This window comes from Trichomonas vaginalis, chromosome IV (assembly GCF_026262505.1).
Source record: "Trichomonas vaginalis G3 chromosome IV, whole genome shotgun sequence".
NCBI lineage: Eukaryota > Parabasalia > Trichomonadida > Trichomonadidae > Trichomonas > Trichomonas vaginalis.
Window position 1 is genome coordinate 31,710,474 of NC_067206.1, and position 21,304 is coordinate 31,731,777.

At 33.7% G+C, this 21,304-nt stretch overlaps 7 protein-coding genes and 2 pseudogenes across 9 annotated transcripts, besides 5 other annotated features; 6 read left to right on the forward strand and 3 right to left on the reverse strand.

The window, feature by feature from the left end:
* Positions 1 to 1,901: part of a mobile genetic element that runs on past the window's edge.
* On the forward strand, positions 23 to 883 carry TVAGG3_0203710 (uncharacterized protein; the record flags this gene model as incomplete). Its single annotated transcript, XM_051226393.1, has 1 exon — positions 23 to 883. The coding sequence occupies one exon, from the start codon at positions 23 to 25 to the stop codon at positions 881 to 883; it is 861 nt and encodes a 286-aa protein (XP_051111379.1).
* Positions 1,902 to 3,211: a mobile genetic element.
* Positions 3,212 to 3,424: a mobile genetic element.
* A 150-nt stretch (positions 3,425 to 3,574) lies between these two features.
* TVAGG3_0203740 (uncharacterized protein) lies at positions 3,575 to 3,895 on the reverse strand (the record flags this gene model as incomplete). Its single annotated transcript, XM_051226394.1, has 1 exon — positions 3,575 to 3,895. One exon carries the CDS (start codon positions 3,893 to 3,895, stop codon positions 3,575 to 3,577), a length of 321 nt encoding a protein of 106 aa, XP_051111380.1.
* Positions 3,896 to 4,374: 479 nt separating this feature from the next.
* Positions 4,375 to 4,667: a terminal%2Cinverted (terminal inverted repeat of Maverick-2 transposon ID:TVAGG3_0203750).
* Positions 4,375 to 21,304: part of a mobile genetic element that runs on past the window's edge.
* Positions 4,668 to 5,102, forward strand: TVAGG3_0203760 (uncharacterized protein; the record flags this gene model as incomplete). The annotated part of the gene is made up of 1 exon (XM_001296392.1): positions 4,668 to 5,102. One exon carries the CDS (start codon positions 4,668 to 4,670, stop codon positions 5,100 to 5,102), a length of 435 nt encoding a protein of 144 aa, XP_001296393.1.
* TVAGG3_0203770 (protein of unknown function, DUF4107 family) lies at positions 5,258 to 5,773 on the reverse strand (the record flags this gene model as incomplete). Its single annotated transcript, XM_001296391.2, has 1 exon — positions 5,258 to 5,773. The coding sequence occupies one exon, from the start codon at positions 5,771 to 5,773 to the stop codon at positions 5,258 to 5,260; it is 516 nt and encodes a 171-aa protein (XP_001296392.2).
* On the reverse strand, positions 6,480 to 6,880 carry TVAGG3_0203780 (uncharacterized protein; the record flags this gene model as incomplete). Its single annotated transcript, XM_051226395.1, has 1 exon — positions 6,480 to 6,880. A coding segment is annotated over one exon (401 nt), but the record flags the coding sequence as incomplete, so codon positions are not given.
* On the forward strand, positions 6,930 to 7,784 carry TVAGG3_0203790 (protein of unknown function, DUF4106 family; the record flags this gene model as incomplete). Its single annotated transcript, XM_051226396.1, has 1 exon — positions 6,930 to 7,784. One exon carries the CDS (start codon positions 6,930 to 6,932, stop codon positions 7,782 to 7,784), a length of 855 nt encoding a protein of 284 aa, XP_051111382.1.
* TVAGG3_0203800 lies at positions 12,327 to 13,287 on the forward strand (annotated as a pseudogene). Its single transcript has one exon. A coding segment is annotated over exon 1 (961 nt).
* On the forward strand, positions 13,902 to 14,453 carry TVAGG3_0203810 (integrase core domain containing protein family; the record flags this gene model as incomplete). Its single annotated transcript, XM_051226397.1, has 1 exon — positions 13,902 to 14,453. The coding sequence occupies one exon, from the start codon at positions 13,902 to 13,904 to the stop codon at positions 14,451 to 14,453; it is 552 nt and encodes a 183-aa protein (XP_051111383.1).
* On the forward strand, positions 17,615 to 18,069 carry TVAGG3_0203820 (annotated as a pseudogene). The gene has a single exon. A coding segment is annotated over exon 1 (455 nt).

Consider the following 21,304-nt stretch of genomic DNA (forward strand, 5'->3'; position numbering starts at 1 on the left):
AATATATTTTTACATATATTAAATGCTTCAGGTTGAAAAACAAAGAACAAAAGTAGCAGATACAAAACCATTAGACTATATCTTTACAAATGCTGGTAGGACTATTTCAGATGAAGAAATTTCATCCCGAGCATACAGGTTTGACTATCCAATTTGTTGGCTTCAAAGTCCTTCAGATGCAAAGGCAATAGGATTTAGAAGAGTTTTGTTTTCAAATAGAACTAACGCATTTATGTTCGCAGTATATTTTCATGGGCAGTATAAAGGTCCTGATGGTCTAATAGACAAATTTGACGAAATGAGAATCTTTACAATTCGTTCAGACGAAAGTCTTGAAAAAACTCTAAATGACTTTCAAACTCAAATGAACAAATATTATTGGGAATTTCAAGAAAAATACGACTCTTTACTAAATGGAACATACTATCTGAAACTAGAATATGACAAGATGAACTCCACCGTTTCATTTCAAAAGATTGAAATTAACCCTCCAAGAGATACAGAGTTTTTATTTTGGGAAGTAGACAAACGTTCTTGGGCACAATTTCTTCGGTTACTAAACCAGAACGAACCATTACCACCAGATGGTCCATTTAAATTTATACTTCCACCAGCAGATTTGATGGTTTATAGAAACGTGTTTGACCCTCAAAATGTTATGTGTCATGCAAGTTTCAGTTCAAGCAACAATAGTTTTCTATGTATTGGTAAGGACTTTTATGACTTTGCTTCTAAATTCTACGAACCACCTAGTAACAGTTTCTCTGACTTTCAAGTTTGGTTCACAACAAATGGTGTGCAACATATTATTCCATTGTACTGTGACTTTTATCTCGAATTGTCTTTCATATATATCTACGGAAAAGTGCTGAAAAAGTATTGAATGTGAAGATATTAGAAAATAACATTTTTTCTAACATCGTAGAAAACTCATGAAAACAATTTATTTTTGACACTTTCACAAAAAACATAAAAAATAAAGTTAGTTTTTTTAAAAAAATATTTTTTATCTTTATTGTAAGAACATGTTAGCAACAACTGGCACAACAACTTTACCAAACTCTTTAGTTATGAACCCAACTTCAATGTTAGTAGATACGTCAAAAATTATTCCAGATTCGTTTGATTTTGACACGGCAATACAGAAGATAAAGCAAGAACTTCTCCAAGGAGATTTAGATTGCACTGCAAAAGATGAAACAAATGAACAATATCTTTATGAAATGCAGGATATTATTGACCATCTACCTAAACTTCCTGAAATACAACAACAAAAGCTTACTATTCCAGAATTTGACGAAATTGCAGTTAAAGCTACTGACTCAGCAGAAATAAAGAAGTATATTCGAAAGAAAAACGACAAATATTTGGCATATTATTGCAACCACAAAGTCATGGACAAAGACTGCGATATGGTATATAAGAACATATCTGACTTATACAAATCTGAAGAATTCAAAACATATGACAATTTTGTTACGTTAGTAGCTAAATGTGTTTGGGAAATAAGAAATAAAGACAAAAGAAATAAGGTATGGAACGAACAAATCAGACCTACATATTCTGAGTTTAAGAGGACCCTTGACGCTATAGTTGTACTTGCAGGACAAATTTCAATGTACAATGCTAAAATGAACCCACAATGTTCTAAATGTAAAGCAGCAATTAGAGGTTACACATATGCCCTCAAGGAAATAGAGCGTATGCGAAATGACTCTGCTGACTTGAAGAAAGAAGCAGAGAAACTAGCAGAAGATAAAATGAACATATTGGCATTTCTAAACAAAAACTATCCAACAGCTGACGATTTCCTTTTATCTGACGTCAAGAGGAAGTATAAAGAAACATTCAATACCATCAAAAATTTCGATGTACTGACAGAAGAAATAGAAGCTACGAAAGAGATTGGGACAAAGTTGCAATTCGGCACTTTTTGTAAAAAAAAATGGGGTCATACTCATAATGAATAGAGACTTATAGCCAAGTCTTGATATCATGCAGGGAGAATATACATAGATAAGCAATTATATTTTATAGTAGTAGTATTCGGAAATTCTTACAATTTACAATACAATTTTCAAAAATGGATAAAGACTTATAGCCAAGTCTTGATATCATGCAGGGAGAATATACATAGATAAGCAATTATATTTTATAGTAGTAGTATTCAGAAATTCTTACAATTTACAATACAATTTTCAAAAATGGATAAAGACTAATAGCCAAGTCTTGATATCATGCAGGGAGAATATACATAGATAAGCAATTATATTTTATAGTAGTAGTATTCGGAAATTCTTACAATTTACAATACAATTTTCAAAAATGGATAAAGACTAATAGCCAAGTCTTGATATCATGCAGGGAGAATATACATAGATAAGCAATTATATTTTATAGTAGTAGTATTCGGAAATTCTTACAATTTACAATACAATTTTCAAAAATGGATAAAGACTTATAGCCAAGTCTTGATATCATGCAGGGAGAATATACATAGATAAGCAATTATATTTTATAGTAGTAGTATTCAGAAATTCTTACAATTTACAATACAATTTTCAAAAATGGATAAAGACTAATAGCCAAGTCTTGATATCATGCAGGGAGAATATACATAGATAAGCAATTATATTTTATAGTAGTAGTATTCGGAAATTCTTACAATTTACAATACAATTTTCAAAAATGGATCAAGACTAATAGCCAAGTCTTGATATCATGCAGGGAGACTCTCTACAAATACAAAAATTGATTATCATAAGGAAATACAAATTTATCAATTTTCATGTGAAAATTACATAAATTTGTTCTCCAATAAATAGCAATAATACTTTGAATGTTATATTAAGTAATATAGCTTCAGGTAAATAAGCTTACACTTCAAAAATATACTGTTTATTCATTAATTTTAAAAAAAGTCCAAATTATCTAATCTTGCTTACTCTTCCTTTAAACTTCTTTGTGCCAAATTTAATATTGCCTTCAAAGATGGAATAAGGACATTAGGTTCAATCCTTCGGCTTTCGACAATTTCCAAAATGTGTTGAATTAATTTCAAACATTCATCGTGTTTTGAAGCTCTTTGCTCAACAATCTGATTACCTGCCCTTGTAAGAATTCTTACTGCTCTATCTTCATTCAAAACATTAGCGACTTGAACCTTAATAATCGCATTTGGAATCACAACAGTGATGAGAGTTATGACGATATAAAAAATATTTTATTATACTCATTCGAAATTAAAAATAATAAAATTTATATATATTAATTTCATTAAATCAAGGTTAAAAATCTCACCGGAAAAATAACCTCAGTGTGATAAATTTATCACCGGAAAAATTTACAATAAGGTTAATACCGAAAATATCGAAAAATCAACATTTAAGGTTAATTTAAGAGTATGCACTTTTGTCACCTACTCGCTACGAAATTGTTTAGAATTGTGAACCATTGCAACATAAAACATGTAAAACGCTTATGTTAGAAAAAATGTTATTTTCTAATATTCTAACATAAACATTATTTTTGAGGAAAAAAATGAAGGTTCTATACGGTTTCTAACCGCCAATCTTTATTTCTTATTTCCCAAAGGGTTCTCTCTGTTTGGAAGTTGTATCCAAGGACGCTTGGCAAAGAACTTTATAATGGCTTCCTTCTTTGCTTGCTTTATGTCGTCGAAAGGAGTGCCTTCTGGTACCTCAATTGGAATTCCAGTCGAAGTCTCGAGATTCAAGGCAGCCCTTCCCGTTATCCAACCGTTAACAAGCTTGCCTTTTACATTCTGCCTGAGGAAGTCTTTAACAAGCTCGTTAATTTCAATTAGGTAAATTGCCTCGTCGGTAGGTTCGACCTCGACCATTGCTACTGACAGTAGCAGTACTTTTACTGACATTAGCAGTACTTTTACTGACATTAGCAGTACTTTTACTGACATTAGCAGTACTTTTACTGACAGTAGCAGTACTTTTACTGACAGTAGCAGTACTTTTACTGACAGTAGCAGTACTTTTACTGACAGTAGCCAATAAATTTAAGAGGATATTATGTACATAGACTATTAGTAAATGCAGTTGCAATGTGGGCTTCACCACGTTATGCATGGCATGTTTACAAACTTCTTGACGATTTACATACAGAAATTAGAAAAGAGCTAGAGAACAAGCTTGAAGCAAAAGACAAAAGCATTCAGAAAAGAATACCACGTTCGGTACCAAAAGGAAAGGAAAAGAACTATAAGTATATGATTTATACTGAAGATATGGAAGACAGTGACATGGTTATGTTGCATTTAGTCAGAAGAAACAACAAAAGCTTTTACGACCTTGCTAAGATTTACAAATCTGACAGAAATTGGTTCTATCGCGAAAACTTAGTTAGTATCCCTAACTTGGGTACGGCGGCACTGCGCGCCTCCGTACACCACTTAGCGGTTTTGACACTTTACGAAACCGGTAACGTATATTTTACAACACAACCATAACACCAACTTAACCTTAAATATTTACAAAACCATCTGACACATAAACGACTTCACTAATGACTTCACTAATGACTTCACTAATGACTTCACTAACGACTTCACTAACGACTTCACTACCGTCCTCACTAAATAAAAAATAACCTATTTTTATTTTTTTTTTAATTTTTTATTTCATTACAAAGACATGTCCGACTACATTTACTATGACTCTTTCCCAGAACGTTTCCGTGAACTATTCAAAACTCAAGTAAAACTGAGAAACATGCATTTTAACAAAGACAGACCCATTGACGATGAAAGAAACCCCGAATATATTACAATCCCATATGACGCAAAGTTCATTGCATACATTCCTTATGGTCGCAGAGGAACGAAAACTATTTCAACAAAGAACAAAAATTATTTCTGGAGCGATGAAGAAAATTGCCTTATCTACATAAATGCATACTTAAATAAAGCTACATATTGTACAAAAGAAGGTTGGACTGGATTTGAGCTCTACATATACGACGACGATGGAAACAGACGCTGTGTATACCCATACGATAATATGTACCATTGTTTTCATCAAGCATTAAACGAATACATAGTCAGTAAGGGTCTCATTCCTGCTGAGTAGAAATGTTATATTTTTGTTCTGTCATTTATAAAAAAATAAACTTAAAATTAATGATATCACCACCCTCACACGTATGAAAACATAGCACAAAAATAAATTTAGGTGAAGTGGTGAAATCTCACCTCTTTTTTCACCTCTTTTTTCACCTCATGAATTCATTGCTTTATAACTCTCTTCCTTGGTTTCTTTTTAGTTGCTTTCTTCACGTCTGTCTCCAACTTGACTGTCTTTCTTCTTCGTCCGTAATGATACCAGTTACTTCCACCAGTCAATGGGTCAAATGGTCTTTCGTAAGGGTTTCCATACATTCCATAGGGACCATACGGAAGAACTACTGGTGGAGGAAGAGTTCCATCGACTCTATTTAAATGCATTGTTTCACCTTTCATCTGGTCATTAAAGTCTTTTGCATGTTTTGCAAACTCATCGTCCTTTCCTAAAGCATTTTCTGACTCAGTCGCAACCAAATTGGATGTTTTATTTATGAGCCCTATTTTATTTAATCTTAACTTCTTTGCAACCCAGCCTCCAATCTTCCCTTTATTTGCATCTAATGTCTTCGAAACCCTTCCTCCACTCATTTTATTTACTGCGTCATAAGCTCCAAGTGCTTTTGCTCCAAATGCTAATGCTTTTGTTCCCATTGCGCCTAAAGCTGCCCAAGCTACCATTTACACCATATTAAAATCATCTCTCTTCAATATTATCTCATAAAAGTTCTCGTTACTGGAGAAAGTCAATGAAACATAAACGTTCTCACGGGCTTCGCCCTCACCGCTTTGCGGTCTATCTAACTTCTTTCTTATCTCATCTATACGCTTCAAAATGTCTGAACAATTGCTAACATCTTCTACAACAGTTATTTCATCATGAATGACCTTCAAGAACAAGCTCATTTAATATGCAATTAAAATCATCTCAATAATGAGTCCATCCTTTCCATCTTTAGGTAGCACAACATCTTTCATTGAAGAAGGTTCGACAAGTCTTATATTAAACTTACTGACAAAGTTTGTTATACTATAATGCTTCGGTGGCGAATACATGTAGTTTGAAAGACATAATATAGATTCTTCAGCAAATTCACTTATACTGGATTTTATAACAATGTTCTCACGAGACCAAATACCACCAATTGACAATCTTGTAAGCAATCCTGCTGAACCTTCTACTGTAAACATCGATGGTAACATTCCACGAAGGTCATCTATTGACATCGTTGAGTCACTGAATTTAAATATTTTCTTAAAGCAATCGTCATTATCTAACCATGCAATAGCTTTGAAGTTTTCATTCGAATATACATCTGCTTCATTAAATGTAAAACCTGACTTCTTTGCAGAGATGACTTTAAAATCTATTGCATTTGTTTCAAAATTATATACTATGGTAACTTCTGAAGGTAATGGATGCCCTTCCGCAGTAAGTTGTTCTCTCACTACCGTTTGAAGCTTTGTGTTAAAAACTTTCATGTCATCTCCTGTGTCTAGGTTCACATACACAGCAATGGGAAAACTATCTTGCTTCTTTGTTTCATCATTATACCTCAAAACATTAAAGTTCTTCAATAATATTGTCCTTCCTGCTGGAATACTTCGAACCTGTCTGATTTCAATAGCTTTCTCACCTCCTACATACTCTACCCAGTGTCTTGGATATTCATAAGTATACTGACTTTCTTGAATTTTGGTTGGTTTCATCATAACATGTTCATAGTATATCTTTATACTCTTGTCAGTTAGACTCGGTGCTATGTTCTGAATATTTCTGACTTGCATTTTTAATGGAGATAAAATGAAGCATTTAATACATGACGTAGATGAAGACATGAATGAAACTACAGACAAACTTAACTCTTCTCTCATTCTTCCTTTCAGCAAAGATTATGAATTCTGTTCAAATGGTGTGTATTTCTATTGTGGAAAGATGGGTTCAGGTAAGACATTTAACCTCATTCGTCATATACTCATAACAGAGCGTTTAGGTCAAGATTCATATTATGACCAAATCATTATATCAGCAACTTCAGACTCTATGGATTCAACAGCGAAAACATTTATGTCAAAAGTTCAAGCCTCTGTCGTTAAAGTTCCAGACAGTGAACTCATTGAATTTCTTCAACGTTACGTTCGACGTAAGAGGAAATATTATGCCATCGTTGAATTTATACAGTCAGGAATGCAAAAGACTTCAGAAGAGATGGAAAGAATTATTGACAAACACCACTTACGTCAATACTCAGGAGTTTACGATATGAAACGACTGACAAACTACATTCTATCAAAACTTTCAAAATACCCCTTCAAAAAGTATCCTTCAAATACTCTGCTCGTTTGCGACGACTTCGCCGGAAAAGGTTTAGTGTCAAAGCCTGACTCACCATTAGCTAACATCATTACTAAAGTCAGACATTACCACTTAACTGTAGCAATACTTATGCAAACATGGCGTTTCCTTGCTTTAAACATAAAACGTCTCATAACTGACTTCGTTATCTTTCAAGGTTTCTCACGCTATGACATTGAACTCATTTGGAAACAGTCAGGTATAACATTACCTTTTGAAGAAATTTGGGAAGCATATAAGTCTCTCATCTCTCCTCGTTCATACCTTGAGATTCATATCATGACTAATACCATTAAAGTCAAAAACATTCCATGGGAACGACCAACATTGTTTTAAAGTTTAACCTTCAATTGACTGATGGTAAACAAATTCCATGCATCTCTGTCGCCATTTCTGTTAATATTTTTGCTGTCATTCATATCATCCACTTCTCCATCCGTTAGCTTTTGAGGATATGCGTTAGAATAGCTGTTCTTAAATGAAGGCTTTTCACCTTTGAGAGCATAAACTCTATAACTTTCTGCATACTTTATGTTTGAACCTCCTGAGCCATCATTGACATAAATTTTTATAGGCTTCCACCCTTTGTTCATGTTCCTGCTTCTTCCCTTAGCTCTTTTGTTCAGTAGTTCTACATCTTTATACACAGCACCTGTCTCAGTGAATTCAACAATATTTTCATTCGTTAGCTTTACATTCAAACCCTTGTCGAGTATATTGTTCATTTCATACATATAAAAGGTTTTTATTCTATATGAAATGAGAAGCAAATCCATCTTAGCTGGTGCCGTTAATGTTCCAATTGAACCAACATCAAATGTGACTACTCACGAACGACAACAATATTGTCATAAAGAACTATAGTTCGGAGTGTTTGAAAGAAAAAGAACCAGAACTGAAATCCGTGAATTTAAACTCAGCTTCAAACGCTAACGCTACATCAGATGTTAAGTTAGAGTATCCACCACTGGACCAAATTCTTTCAAGAGAAGCCAACGACAACCCTTACACAAATGTTCAAACAAATCCTTCAGATAACGTAGACCATTACCTTCTTCAGTTATACCAAACAATTTTACTCAAAGACGATAAGAAGCTTTTGACAAATCTTATAAGCAAGAACCAAATAATTCTAACAAAGGAGGACCTTGAAAATGTTATATCACGAATAACAGGGAAACAATGTGTCATTGACTATCTCGACCCTGAAATCGAATGCTGTGGTCAAACGCCACCATTCATGAAAATAGGTAACATCCGCATCATTGAAACACCAGGAACTACAGGAGTTGAGTTTAAGTATAAATATTCGAACGAGTATACAAAACTTTCAACAGAATATAAGCTTTGTTTGAAATATGTTTTAGTAAATTAAAGCAATTTGTAATATCTATCCAAAACTTCTTCAACAGTATCGAACTCATCTTCATAATGCAAACCTAATCTTATTGACTTGGTGCAGTTTTCACTAACACAATATAGCGCTTTGCGCTCGGCGCCTTTGACGCCTTTTTCTGTTCTCTTGACTGACATAACTAACTCATTTGTTTCATCAAACAGCAACAACCAAAGTTCATGACCTAATACATAACATTCATACTTTATATTTTTAGCTCTGAGTTCTCTTGTAAGCTGTTGCATTTAATATTTTCTAAAAAGTCAACTTCAACAGTCATTCGCACTGGTGCCTTCAGTTCTACAGGCTCTCCTTGAAAGTCAACAAGTCTGAATTGCATGTCTTTCAAATTATGAGGACTAATGCGAACCCATTTACCTAAATGAGTTACTATGACAGGAACGTTTGGAATGAACATTGAATTGACTGCATAACAGAAGGATTTATATTCTACTGAACCTTTACTATTAACTCCTGAAATACCTGTGACATTAGCTATTTTGACTCAACGTATAAACAATTACCATAACATACGTATGGAACAGATTTCATCTCAATCGTTTTGTCAACACTTTTCAAAGGACATGTCATATGGTATGCTCCCAGAAGCAATTGAACTCTATGACTCATTCGTGTTATCTTAAACTCCTTCGCATAACTGAACTTCAAAACTCCTGCAATAAGTTTAACATTCATTAAGTTTTCTTCGTTCTCCTTGTTTATTGTAGTATTTATGAGCGCATTTAACACTCCAGCTAATGTTTCCATCTTATATTCTACATTATTGTGAAATCTTATTTCGTGCTTCTTTCCATCTATTTCAAGCTCCATGAAATCTGTTTCATCTGTTATAACGAATGAAGCGATAGTATTGAAGTCAACAACTCTGAAAGCAAGCGCTTCATTCTGAAGACCTAAGTTTGTTTGTAGCTTTACTGTCCCGTATTCGTTTGGGTCTGTACTTTGCAAATAGAACAACATTTTATTCTCATTAAAATATGAGTATTGCTGCATATGCGTATGAAGCTGACAGAGCTAAACGTTTATATTTTGGTCAATACTCTCTCACACTTACTGACAAATATATTGTTATTTCTGATGGAAATACCGAGAAATACATAACATGGAAGGACTATGAAAAGTTTGACCCTATTTTAACTCCATGCACTATGCCATTCATTGTAAATGGTGAAGTTGTCATGAAGAACGACACAACTGTTTATAGGTCTGTATATGAAGCGTTAGAATATATGTTGAATTATAATCCCGAAAGATTTGACCCAAGCACTACGTCATGTACAATGCCTTTTATTAAGGATGGTGAAATCGTAAGAGTTCCGAATTCAACGGTTTACACAGCTGTTCAAAACAGTTTACAAAACATTTTAGCGAATATCTTTAATTCAGAAACTACAGAAATAAAATTACCATATATAACAGATGCTAAAGAAATTAAATCAAAAACGACAACATTATTTACGTCACTTAATGATTTAATGACTTATATCATTAATATTCCTGCACCAACTACAGCATTTGATCCAAACTCGACGGTTTGCAGTGTACCTTTCATAAAGTCGCAAACGGACTCTTTGAGTCCTGAAGGTCTTTCAGACCGAAGCGACCAGGGCGAAGCCCATGACAGTTCATTAATTGTTTTAAGGGATTCAACAGTTAATGAATCATTAAAGGCGTCATTAATGAAAATCATTGATTTTAATTCATTCACGAATACATATAATTCATTCATTAATGTTTCATATGCTTCTAAAGAAGGTGAGCCAAAAACTATCGATAAAGCGGTGTATGAAATAAAAGCATCAACGACGAAATTGAATTCGTTAACTTTTGACGGTGATAGTTTCGTTAATGACATAACATCGGGGAAAACAATTTTAACGAAAGAATATTTAAAATCTCATGTTAGTGAGTTCGTTGAAATTGAAAAAGAAGGTGGAATTAAGTTCGATCCACTGAATTTCATTTTCAGCTTAGCGAATGCGGGTGTTAGTTTCGCTGAATGGACAACTATACAGAGTGAAATAAATGCAATATGGACGTTTTTGGGGTCAAAAGCGGGAATGGGTGAGCTTGTAAATGCTGCAAGAACATTAGGTGAAACAGGAAATTTTGTAGATGGTTTTAAAAGACTTGTTTCAAATGTTTTAACAAACACAAAGAAATTATTTAGATATACCATACATAACGGACGGATTTTCGAACAGGTAGCAACAAACCCTCCGGTTATGGCTGCGTTGATGATGGTTAGAGATATAAAACCACGTAACGACGGGAACGAAGAACATGAACAACAGAGCCCAACGGGCTCAGAGCCACATAGTGGCGAGGATACTGGTCGGGTTATTCAAGACATTAAAAACGTGTATCCTGAAGTTATTGATTTATTTAGAGGAGTTAATGATTCAATTTCAAAACATTCTATAACCCTCGATGAAGAGAATAAATTAACAGATTATATATTCGTCATTATTGCAGAATTAATGAAGAGAATAAATGAAAAAGGAATTGGTGATATCATTAATGTCAGCGATGTAATGATGAAAAGAAATTTTGACTCATTATTTACAAAACCGAAAACAGAATATAGTCTTTATGACGTAATTACCGAATTAATGAAAAAGATTAATGATAATAAGAGTTCTGGCGGAAGAGTTGAATTAGAAGTGAATGATGTTAATGAGAAATTAGCCGAAAAAGCAGATAAAAACCACGTTCATTATATAACTTCAGACGAACAGATTATAACGGACTACCATGGATATTTAACACGAAGTGATGAAGCGAAGACAAAAAATGTTAATGAAAGAAGATATAAATACATTCGTGCTAAAGGTTATGACATAAGCTGTACTGTACAGTATGACACAGGTAAAGCACCAGAAGCATTTAGTTATAACGATGAAATTTATGCCTCTACTTTCTCTGTTAATGGTGTATTAGTTGAACCAAGATTTATGTTAAGAGTTAAGGCAAAAATAACGTTTGAAGATGCTATTAAAAGTAAAGCTGACAAAGTTGAACTTGACGCAACGAACAAAGTTTTGAAATCTCATAAACACAACATCTCCGATATAAATGAACTTCAAACTTCTTTAGACAGTAAAGCTGACAAGAACCATACACATAAATCCTTCACTACTGTTAGAGCAGACGACATAATATTGAACTTTGACCTTGGTTCAAGTGCACCATTAGAAAATCCAAGTACAAGCGTAAAAGATACTCTTAACAGTTTAGATAACAGTTGCAGGAACATTGAAAGTCATGCCAGAAACTTTGAAGCACATGAACTACCAGCAATGTTAGATAAGAAAGCAGACAAGAACCATACACATAAATCCTTCACAACTGTTGCTATAGAAAGTATTGAAGGAACGGTTGAAGAAACTGGTGGGGATGCATTATATTGTAAACCTCCTAACTTTCCACAAGGTTTAACATCGGATGACGACATAACGACGATGAGAAACATTAGATGTAAAGATGTTTATGTCATGAAGGATGAACATAATATTAAATTCACTGCTCAAGATTTATATGACAAGAAAGCAGACAAGAACCATACACATAAATCCTTCACTACTGTTAGAGCAGACGACATAATATTGAACTTTGACCTTGGTTCAAGTGCACCTTTAGAAATCCGAGTACAAGCGTAAAAGATACTCTTAACAATTTAGATAAGAGTTGCAGGAATACCGAAGATCATGCCAGAAACTTTGAAGCATATGAACTACCAGCAATGTTAGATAAGAAAGCGCAAAACTTATGTGGATGCAGAACTAACAAAGAAATTTTCGAAACCAGATACAATGACATTTACAACAGAAATTATAAATGGTGAACCAGCAACTCCATTTGAATTTGTTAGAGGTCTTCAACCAGATACTTTTGAATTTTTCTTGGATAATTCTATTGAACTAACATTACATTATAAAAGTGGAACAAATGCAACATTTCATCCGGGAGATACATTCCAAATGGTATTTAATGACATAAGTTCTTTAGAATATGTTTATAGAGTTATGAGCATATATGATTTAATATATCCTATAGGAGCTGTTTATACGTCTATGAATCCAATAAATCCAAACACTTTATTTGGTGGTAGATGGTATGAAATAGTTGACAGTTTTCCATTCTACACTAATACGCAGTCAATGAAGATGGGAGGTTCAAAGAAAATAGGTATTGAAAACCTTCCTTCACATATGCATAGGTTCAGTGGAAGAACATCTGTGGAAGGAAACCATTCACATTCAATAACAAAAAGAGGTTATACAAATCTTGCAGCGGGTTCGGATAGACAGGGAATGCATAGATATGATATCACAACTGACCCCAAAGATGTTAGCACAGGTATTTTCTGTGGAACTGCAGGAAATCATACACATGTTGTAGCTGGTATTACAGACCCAGCAGGTAATGGAAAAGATTATATGCCTCCTTATATAACAATGCACGCTTGGATACGAGTTGGTTAAAATCTTTAACTTTACATAAATGAGCTTGAAAGAAGTATTCGAACAACATCCATGGAGGTCATTTAAGAAGTTCAATGAAGCTGCAAAGAGTTCGGGATTTACTAACAGAGCTGAAGTGAAAAGGTTCTTTGACAAAAATGTTGTACATCAAACAAAAATAAATCCTTACGACTACTTTTTACCAATTTACTCCAACACTCCTGACGCATACCAATTTGACACTCTCATTCAAAGCAGAAAAGGAGGACATAAACCATTCCTCATCTTCATAAATGTTAACACTCGTAAAGCATATGCGTATATAATGAGAAATAAAGGAACTCATGAAGTGTTAAGAGTTTTACAAAAGTTTGTAGCAGAACATAGCCCAAGTATTTTAACATCAGACCAAGACGGTGCATACCTCAGCAACGAAATCACAGAATTTCTCATTAAGCATAACATAACTCACTACACTACTGAAGACCATAACCATAACATACTCGGTATCATTAACCGCTTCATAAGACTCTCAGAGATTTAAATCAAGAGCGAGACTTTACCGAAGAAACAATGAAACATTTTCTCGAAGTATATAATTCCTCAACACATTCTACAACAGGACATACACCAAATTCAATGACACAACAACAAGAAGAAAAGTATATACAAAAGAAACGAAGCCAAACACAAAATATCAGAAATTCAACACAATTTACTCTCATTCCTGGTACAAAAGTTCGTGTAGTTCTTGACGACAAACCATTGACAAAGAAACGTTTAAGGTTAAGTCGAAATTATTATATCGTAGACTCTACGCAAGGTAATGGATATCTTATAAAAGCTGCTGACGACTCCATAGCATTTTACCCTCGACATAAATTAGTCGAAAGTAGTAATGGCAAACTTGCTGAAACCATTGACGAAGCAAAGCGAGGAGTGGTTATTGAAATACTTGACTATAACACAAACGATGACACTTATAAAGTAAGATATGAAGGAGGCGTTGAAGATGTTATACCATCTAAGAACTTGAGAGAATCTAAACCAACTCATCTGGGACCATTAGAGCGGGAGTACTGGAAAGATAAAAACATGCCAGAAAGAATAAGAAAATTCTTCTAAACTTTTTCGTTGGATGTAAATCAGACAAAAATATAATTTAGGTGAAGAGGTGAGATTTCACCTGTTTTCTCACCTCTTTTTTCACCTCTTGAACTTTTTATAACATTCGGTCATAACTTCATCAATTTCATTTAAATCACGATTTAAAAACTCATTGACTTCATCTTCAACCGTGTCATCTTGTAATAAGAATATTTTCTTTAGTTTCATGTCAACATCCCGAACAGCACAAAGGATAAAATCATATTCATTTCTTCCGTTAAACATACTTTTTCTTTCTCGTTCATCGTTAAATAAATTATTGAAAATATAAACAGCGGTGTAAAAGTTATGTACTGTGTTAAATGTTGAAGCTTCACCTATTTTAGATTTTAGGATTCTTTTAGTAAGTAAATTGTTATCGTTCTTTCTCTTTTCCTTATCGTTCATGTCGAATCTGTCGAACCACATATCCTGTATTTCATCGAATTTACGAACTATAGAATCCGTCATTTCCCTGGTTAATGAGGGGTAATCATTATTAATTTTTTCATATAATTTGTCCATATGATTTTCATCGACGTTTCCGGAAAGCATTTAATTAAAGCAAAAATATATTATAGGTGAAGAGGTGAGATGTCACCCGTTTTCTCACCTGTTTTCTCACCCCAGTTTTTCACAAGCGTTTTACATGAATTGTACGATGTATATTTGAAATCCTAAACAATTTCGTAGCTTCTATTTCTTCTGTCAGTATGTCAAAAGTTTTAACAATGCCGAAAGTTTCTTTATATTTCTTCTTGACGTCAGATAGAAGGAAATCGTCAGCAGTTGGATAGTTTTTGTTCAGAAATGCTAACATGTCCATTTTATTTTCTGCTGGCTTTTCTGCTTCTTTCTTTAAGTCTGCATAGTCGTTTCGCATTCTTTCTATCTCTTTGACGGAGTAGTTATATTTCCTAATTGCTGCTTTACATTTAGAACATTGCGGATTCATTTTTGCGTTATATTCTGAAACCTTACCTGCTAAAACAACTAAGGCGTCAATGGTTTTCTTTAACTCAAAAGCAGTTGGTCTTATCTGTTCGTTCCATATTTTACCTCTTCTATCTTTATCTCTTATCTGCCATACACATTCAGCAACTAACGAAACAAAGTTATCGTAGGTCTTAAACTCCCCGGATTTATATATGTCAGAAACATTCTTATATACCATGTCGCAATCTTTGTCCATAACCTTATGGTTGCAATGAAATCCTAGAAACTCATAGTTTACCTTTCGAATGAACTTCTTTATTTCTACTGAGTCAGTTGGTTTCACTTCTATTTCATCGAATTCAGGAATAGTTAGTTTTTGATGCTGAATTTCAGGTAGTTTAGGTAAATGGTCAATAATGTCCTGCATTTCATAAAGATACTGTTCATTTGTTTCATCTTTCGCACTACAGTCTAAATTACTTGTTAAAAGTTCTTGCTTTATCTTCTGGATTTTTGTTTCGAAAGTATATGAAGAAGGAATGAAGCTTTTCATCTCTACTAACATAGATGTTGGATTCATGACTAACGAGTTTGGTGAAGTTGTTGTGGACAGAGTCCCGCCGTTCGCGGCTTGAATTGTTGTTGTGCCGATTGTTGAAATCATATCTTTACATACAAAATAAAAAAATAAATAAAAATAAAACTAACGTTATTTTTCTATCTTAAGGAAATTCATGAAAATTCATGAGGGTGAGAAATTAGGTGAAAAAAGAGGTGACATCTCACCTCTTCACCTATAATATTTTTTGGTCATTTACACTCATTTACGAAGAAGTTATGACAAAGCATTTAAGAATTATGACAAAGCATTTACGAAGAAGTTATGACAAAGCATTTACGAAGAAGTTATGACAAAGCATTTACGAAGAAGTTATGACAAAGTCACGAGGGTGAAAAAAGAGGTGAGAAAACAGGTGACATCTCACCTCTTCACCTAAATTATATTTTAGGTCAAAGCTTCCACGAGAGAAAAGATTCCTCATTCGCTAAGGATTCCAAAAATGAAAAAATCATTGATTTCGGCTGAGAAAAAACAGCAAAACCCTTCTTCCACGGGAACAAAGAAATAAAGAAGAAATAAAGTAAATTTTTTATTTATTCCCGTGGAAGATAGAGCACTTTTATGACACTTTTTATTCACGACAAACAAGACAAATAAAGAAAATAAGAAAATACGGCGCTGTCGCGGTTCGAACCACAGACCCTGACCCCTCCATAACACCACCTTAGACCACTGTGCTACGTAGCCTGTCGACATAAGATTTTATAAATTGCATATTTGACGTAAATTTATTTCCATCTGGCTTCCCACTGCATAAGATATTCATACGTGTTTGTAAGACATTCATTAAACTTCTTTTCTATTGCATCTAATCTTGCGTTATTTTTTTCAATAACTTGTCTGTATTCTTCATCATCTCCAGCAGTGTTTGGGTCTTCACGTTTAAAATATTCATTGTTAACCAATTTTTTATCTACAAATTTTATTAGTGTTTGATTCACTTCGTTATGATAACGGTCATATTCTTTCAATACGTAAGTGAAGACAAAATGCGTCGTACCTTCAATCTTAAAGCTTAAAGAACTTTCAACACAGTTTTGAGGGTCTGTCAGTGCGTCAATGAGATAGTATTCGAAGTCAGTCAATAATCTTTTTAAAGTCTTTCATACAGGATAAAATTTAATGTTGTGAAGAAATAGTGTTTATCTCAGAAAAAATAAAGTTAGTTTTTATTTTATTTATTTTTTTATCCTGTATGTAAGAACAGTATGTCAACATTAGAGAACACAACAACTGCTATCGTTCATGAAGCCATAAATGAAGAATACGAATACATACAATATAACAAACAATTGAGACTCATTCGTTCAGTCAAAGATGATATGTATCAAATGCAAAGTATAATGAACGCGCTCTTCGTTCTACAAAGCAAGCATATCATTGGTTTGAAAACCAACAGGCAAAAGAACTTTTAGAAGAATTTCCTCATATGATTGCTTCCCTCGGAAAACCGAGGGAAGAGATTCCGTACGAAAATCGCAAGAATTTGGCACCTGGTTTGAAAGGTTATTATGTTCATAGACTTTTAGTAAATGCTGTAGCAATGTGGGCTTCACCTCGTTATGCTTGTTATATTTTCATGATGTTAGATGAACTATATAAAGCAGAACGTGGAGAGATGGAAAAGAAACTTCAAGCAAAAGATGAAGTCATTGAATCCAAAGACAAAAGCATACAGAAAAGAATACCACGTTCAGTACCAAAAGGAAAGGAAAAGAGTTATAAGTATATGATTTATACTGAAGAGTTGGAGAAAGAAGAAGATAGAGATATGGTTATGTTGCATTTAGTCAGAAGAAACAACAAAGCTTTTACGACCTTGCTAAAATATATAAATCTGACAGAAACTGGTTCTATCGTGAAAACTTACCGATTTCAATGACACCGAATGAGCAAATAAAAGAAATTGTCAAAAATACTCTTCCTCAAACACACTATGACATCAAAGGTTGCACAATACTTACCTTCAAAGAAGACTTAACATTACTGAAGGAAAAAATAACAGAATATTTCGATAACTTCAAAGAGGAAGAATGAAGTCACGACAACATTAACGAAGAAGTCACGACAACATTAACGAAGAGAGAATGAGGTGAAAAAACAGGTGATATCTCACCTCTTCACCAAAAATATATTTTTGGTTAAATAGCTTCAGGGTCAATTTCTTCAACCATTTCACTTCCTTCGTCAATGTCAATTGAAGCTTCTTCAACCTTTGGTAAGAACTTTGTATAACATCTTTGTTCGTTATTGTCTTCAGAGATGAAGGATAATATTTCACAGATGTTTCACCCTTCTTATATTCTTTCTGTTCGGAAAGATTCATAGCAATACTGAAGAAGTCAATGTTGGAGTTCTTTATGACAGTATAGTGTGTATCTTTGACATTCACGAAGAAACCCTTTTGTTTCAAAACTACTGCTAACTCTTGTGAAGTATACGTTTGCGGTCAATGACGATAGCTAATGGTCTGACATACTGACCAAACTTAGATTCTTTCACAAACTTCTTGTTAAAGATAACATTAACGTTTGAAGCATTATTGAACTCATTCTTGATGGCAGTAGCGAGAGCATTGTATGAAAAGAACTTGCAATCTTGCATGTGTTTCATTAAAATAAAAATATTAAATTATTTTGAAAAATAACTTAAAAAAAATCTAATCTAATTTTTTCAAAAAATATTTTTTTATTTCCTACTAAAGATGTATCGGAAGTTGTCTAAGTTAGAACACTCGGAAATAAAACAACTTCTTACAGAAGCTAATATAGATGTTGCAAAGCATTACGCAACAAACAAAAAAGCTGACTTCATTAAAGACTATAATGGTGCAATAAGTTATGATAGAATTCATGAGTTCATAAAGCCGCAACGCGGCGAGGACGAAGTCCATGCAAGAGCATTTCCTTTAAATGACATTGCTATTGACTTATATCATAGACGTTCAGTACCTCATGAAGTAAGAAGAGAGATGTTTGACATAACAAATGCAAACGTTGGTGAAACAAGAAGAGCTGTACCTCATGAAGTAAGAAGAGAGATGTTTGACATAACAAATGCAAACGTTGGTGAAACACGAAAGAGAGATGACACACTGAAACAACAGAGAAGAGAGATGTTTAAAAGTGCTATAGAACAAGTTCGCAAAGCTAACGATGTCATTCGTTCCATTGACGACAAACCAAAAGAAGGTGAGAGATGGTTAAAGAAAGATGAAGAGAATAGGAAGAGAAATGTGAAGTCAGGCAATAGACTCATTGACTTTAACATCGAAGCTTTAGATGAACCAAACAGAGACTACTTACACAAACATTTCGGTAAGGTTTTCATGAGACTCTTAGAGAAAATTAAAATAAACTCGCAACAGAGATGGATGGTATGTTATAAACTTGGTGGAAAGTATGAATGTTCTACGTTAAACCTCAATAATATTGGAACATTACTACATCAGCTCTTGAAGGAGAACTTTATATCAGAGATAGAAGCAAATGCTGCAGGTATTGTTGAAATGCACTATGACTTCTTCTTGACAAACATAAAGAATCTTACCGAAATAAAGATGTATGATTTAACAGAATATGAAGGCTTAACGATGTCAGATGTAAAGAAAGGCAAACCAAAAAAGAGACCATATAGAGATGAAAGCACACTGACAAATGACCAGAAAGCCATTTTGGAAGCTCTTAAGCAAACAGGAAACCCAGCACTTATAGAAAGCTTTTGGAAAGATAATGGTGAAAAGAAGTTTTATAAGAAGAGAAGCGGTCAGTTCTGGAAGTATCTTTGCACATTACCTATAAATCTTGAACGCTACCAAATCTTCAATGAACTGAACAAAAGAACTGCAACACTTATGACAGAGGACAATTGTTTCGTTTATGCTTGCATTCAGGCTGGAGTAAATGAAGAAACTATTGACCACATGAGAGAAGTCATTCGTGTTAGAGACTTTCCTCAAAGTAAAGTACAAGAAATTTCCGATTCAACAGGTATAGCATTTAATGTTACCATTGGTTATTTCAATGACTCAAGACATAATGAAATAAAGAGATATACCAAAAGAATGCGAAACTGTTAGAACTATTGACTTACTTCTTGTTGAAGACCACTACATGCTAAATGAAAGATTACCAATGACAACATATTTCATTCGCAAACTTCTTTATTTTTCTACTGAGTCAGTTGGTTTCACTATCTTAATCTTCAATCGAATCAGGAATAGTTAGTTTTTGATGCTGAATTTCAGGTAGTTTAGGTAAATGGTCAATAATGTCCTGCATTTCATAAAGATACTGTTCATTTGTTTCATCTTTCGCACTACAGTCTAAATTACTTGTTAAAAGTTCTTTGCTTTATCTTCTGGATTTTTGTTTTCGAAAGTAATGAAGAAGGAATTGAAGCTTTCATCTCTACTAAATAGATGTTGGATTCATGACTAACGAGTTTGGTGAAGTTGTTGTGGCAGAGTCCGCCGTTCGCGGCTTTGAATTTGTTGTTTGTGGCCGATTGTTGAAATCATATCTTACATACAATATAAAAAAAATAATAAAAATAAAACTAACGTTATTTTTCTATCTTAAGGAAATTCATGAAAAATTCATGAGGGTGAGAAATTAGGTGAAAAAAGAGGTGCATCTCAACCTCTTCACCTATAAATATTTTGGTCCATTTACACTCATTTACGAAGAAGTTATGACAAAGCATTACGAAGAAGTTATGACAAAGCATTTACGAAAGAGTTATGACAAAGCATTTACGAAGAAGTTATGACAAAGCATTTACGAAGAAGTTATGACAAAGTCACGAAGGGTGAAAAAGAGGTGAGAAAACAGGTGACATCTCACCGTCTTCACCTAAATTATATTTTAGGTCAAAGCTTCCACGAGAGAAAAGATTCCTCATTCGCTAAGGGATTCAAAAAATGAAAAAATCATTGATTTCGGCTGAGAAAAAACAGCAAAACCCTTTCTTCCACGGGAACAAAGAAATAAGAAGAAATAAAGAGTAAATTTTTTATTTATTCCGGTGGAAGATAGAGCACTTTTATGACACTTTTTATTCACGACAAACAAGACAAATAAAGAAAATAGAAAATACGGCGCTGTCGCGGTTGAACCACAGACCTTGACCCCTCCATAACACCACCTTAGACCACTGTTGCTACGTAGCCTGTCGACATAAGATTTTATAAATTGCATATTTGACGTAAATTCTTTCCATCTGGCTTCCCACTGCAATAAGATATTCATACGTGTTTTTGTAAAGACATTCA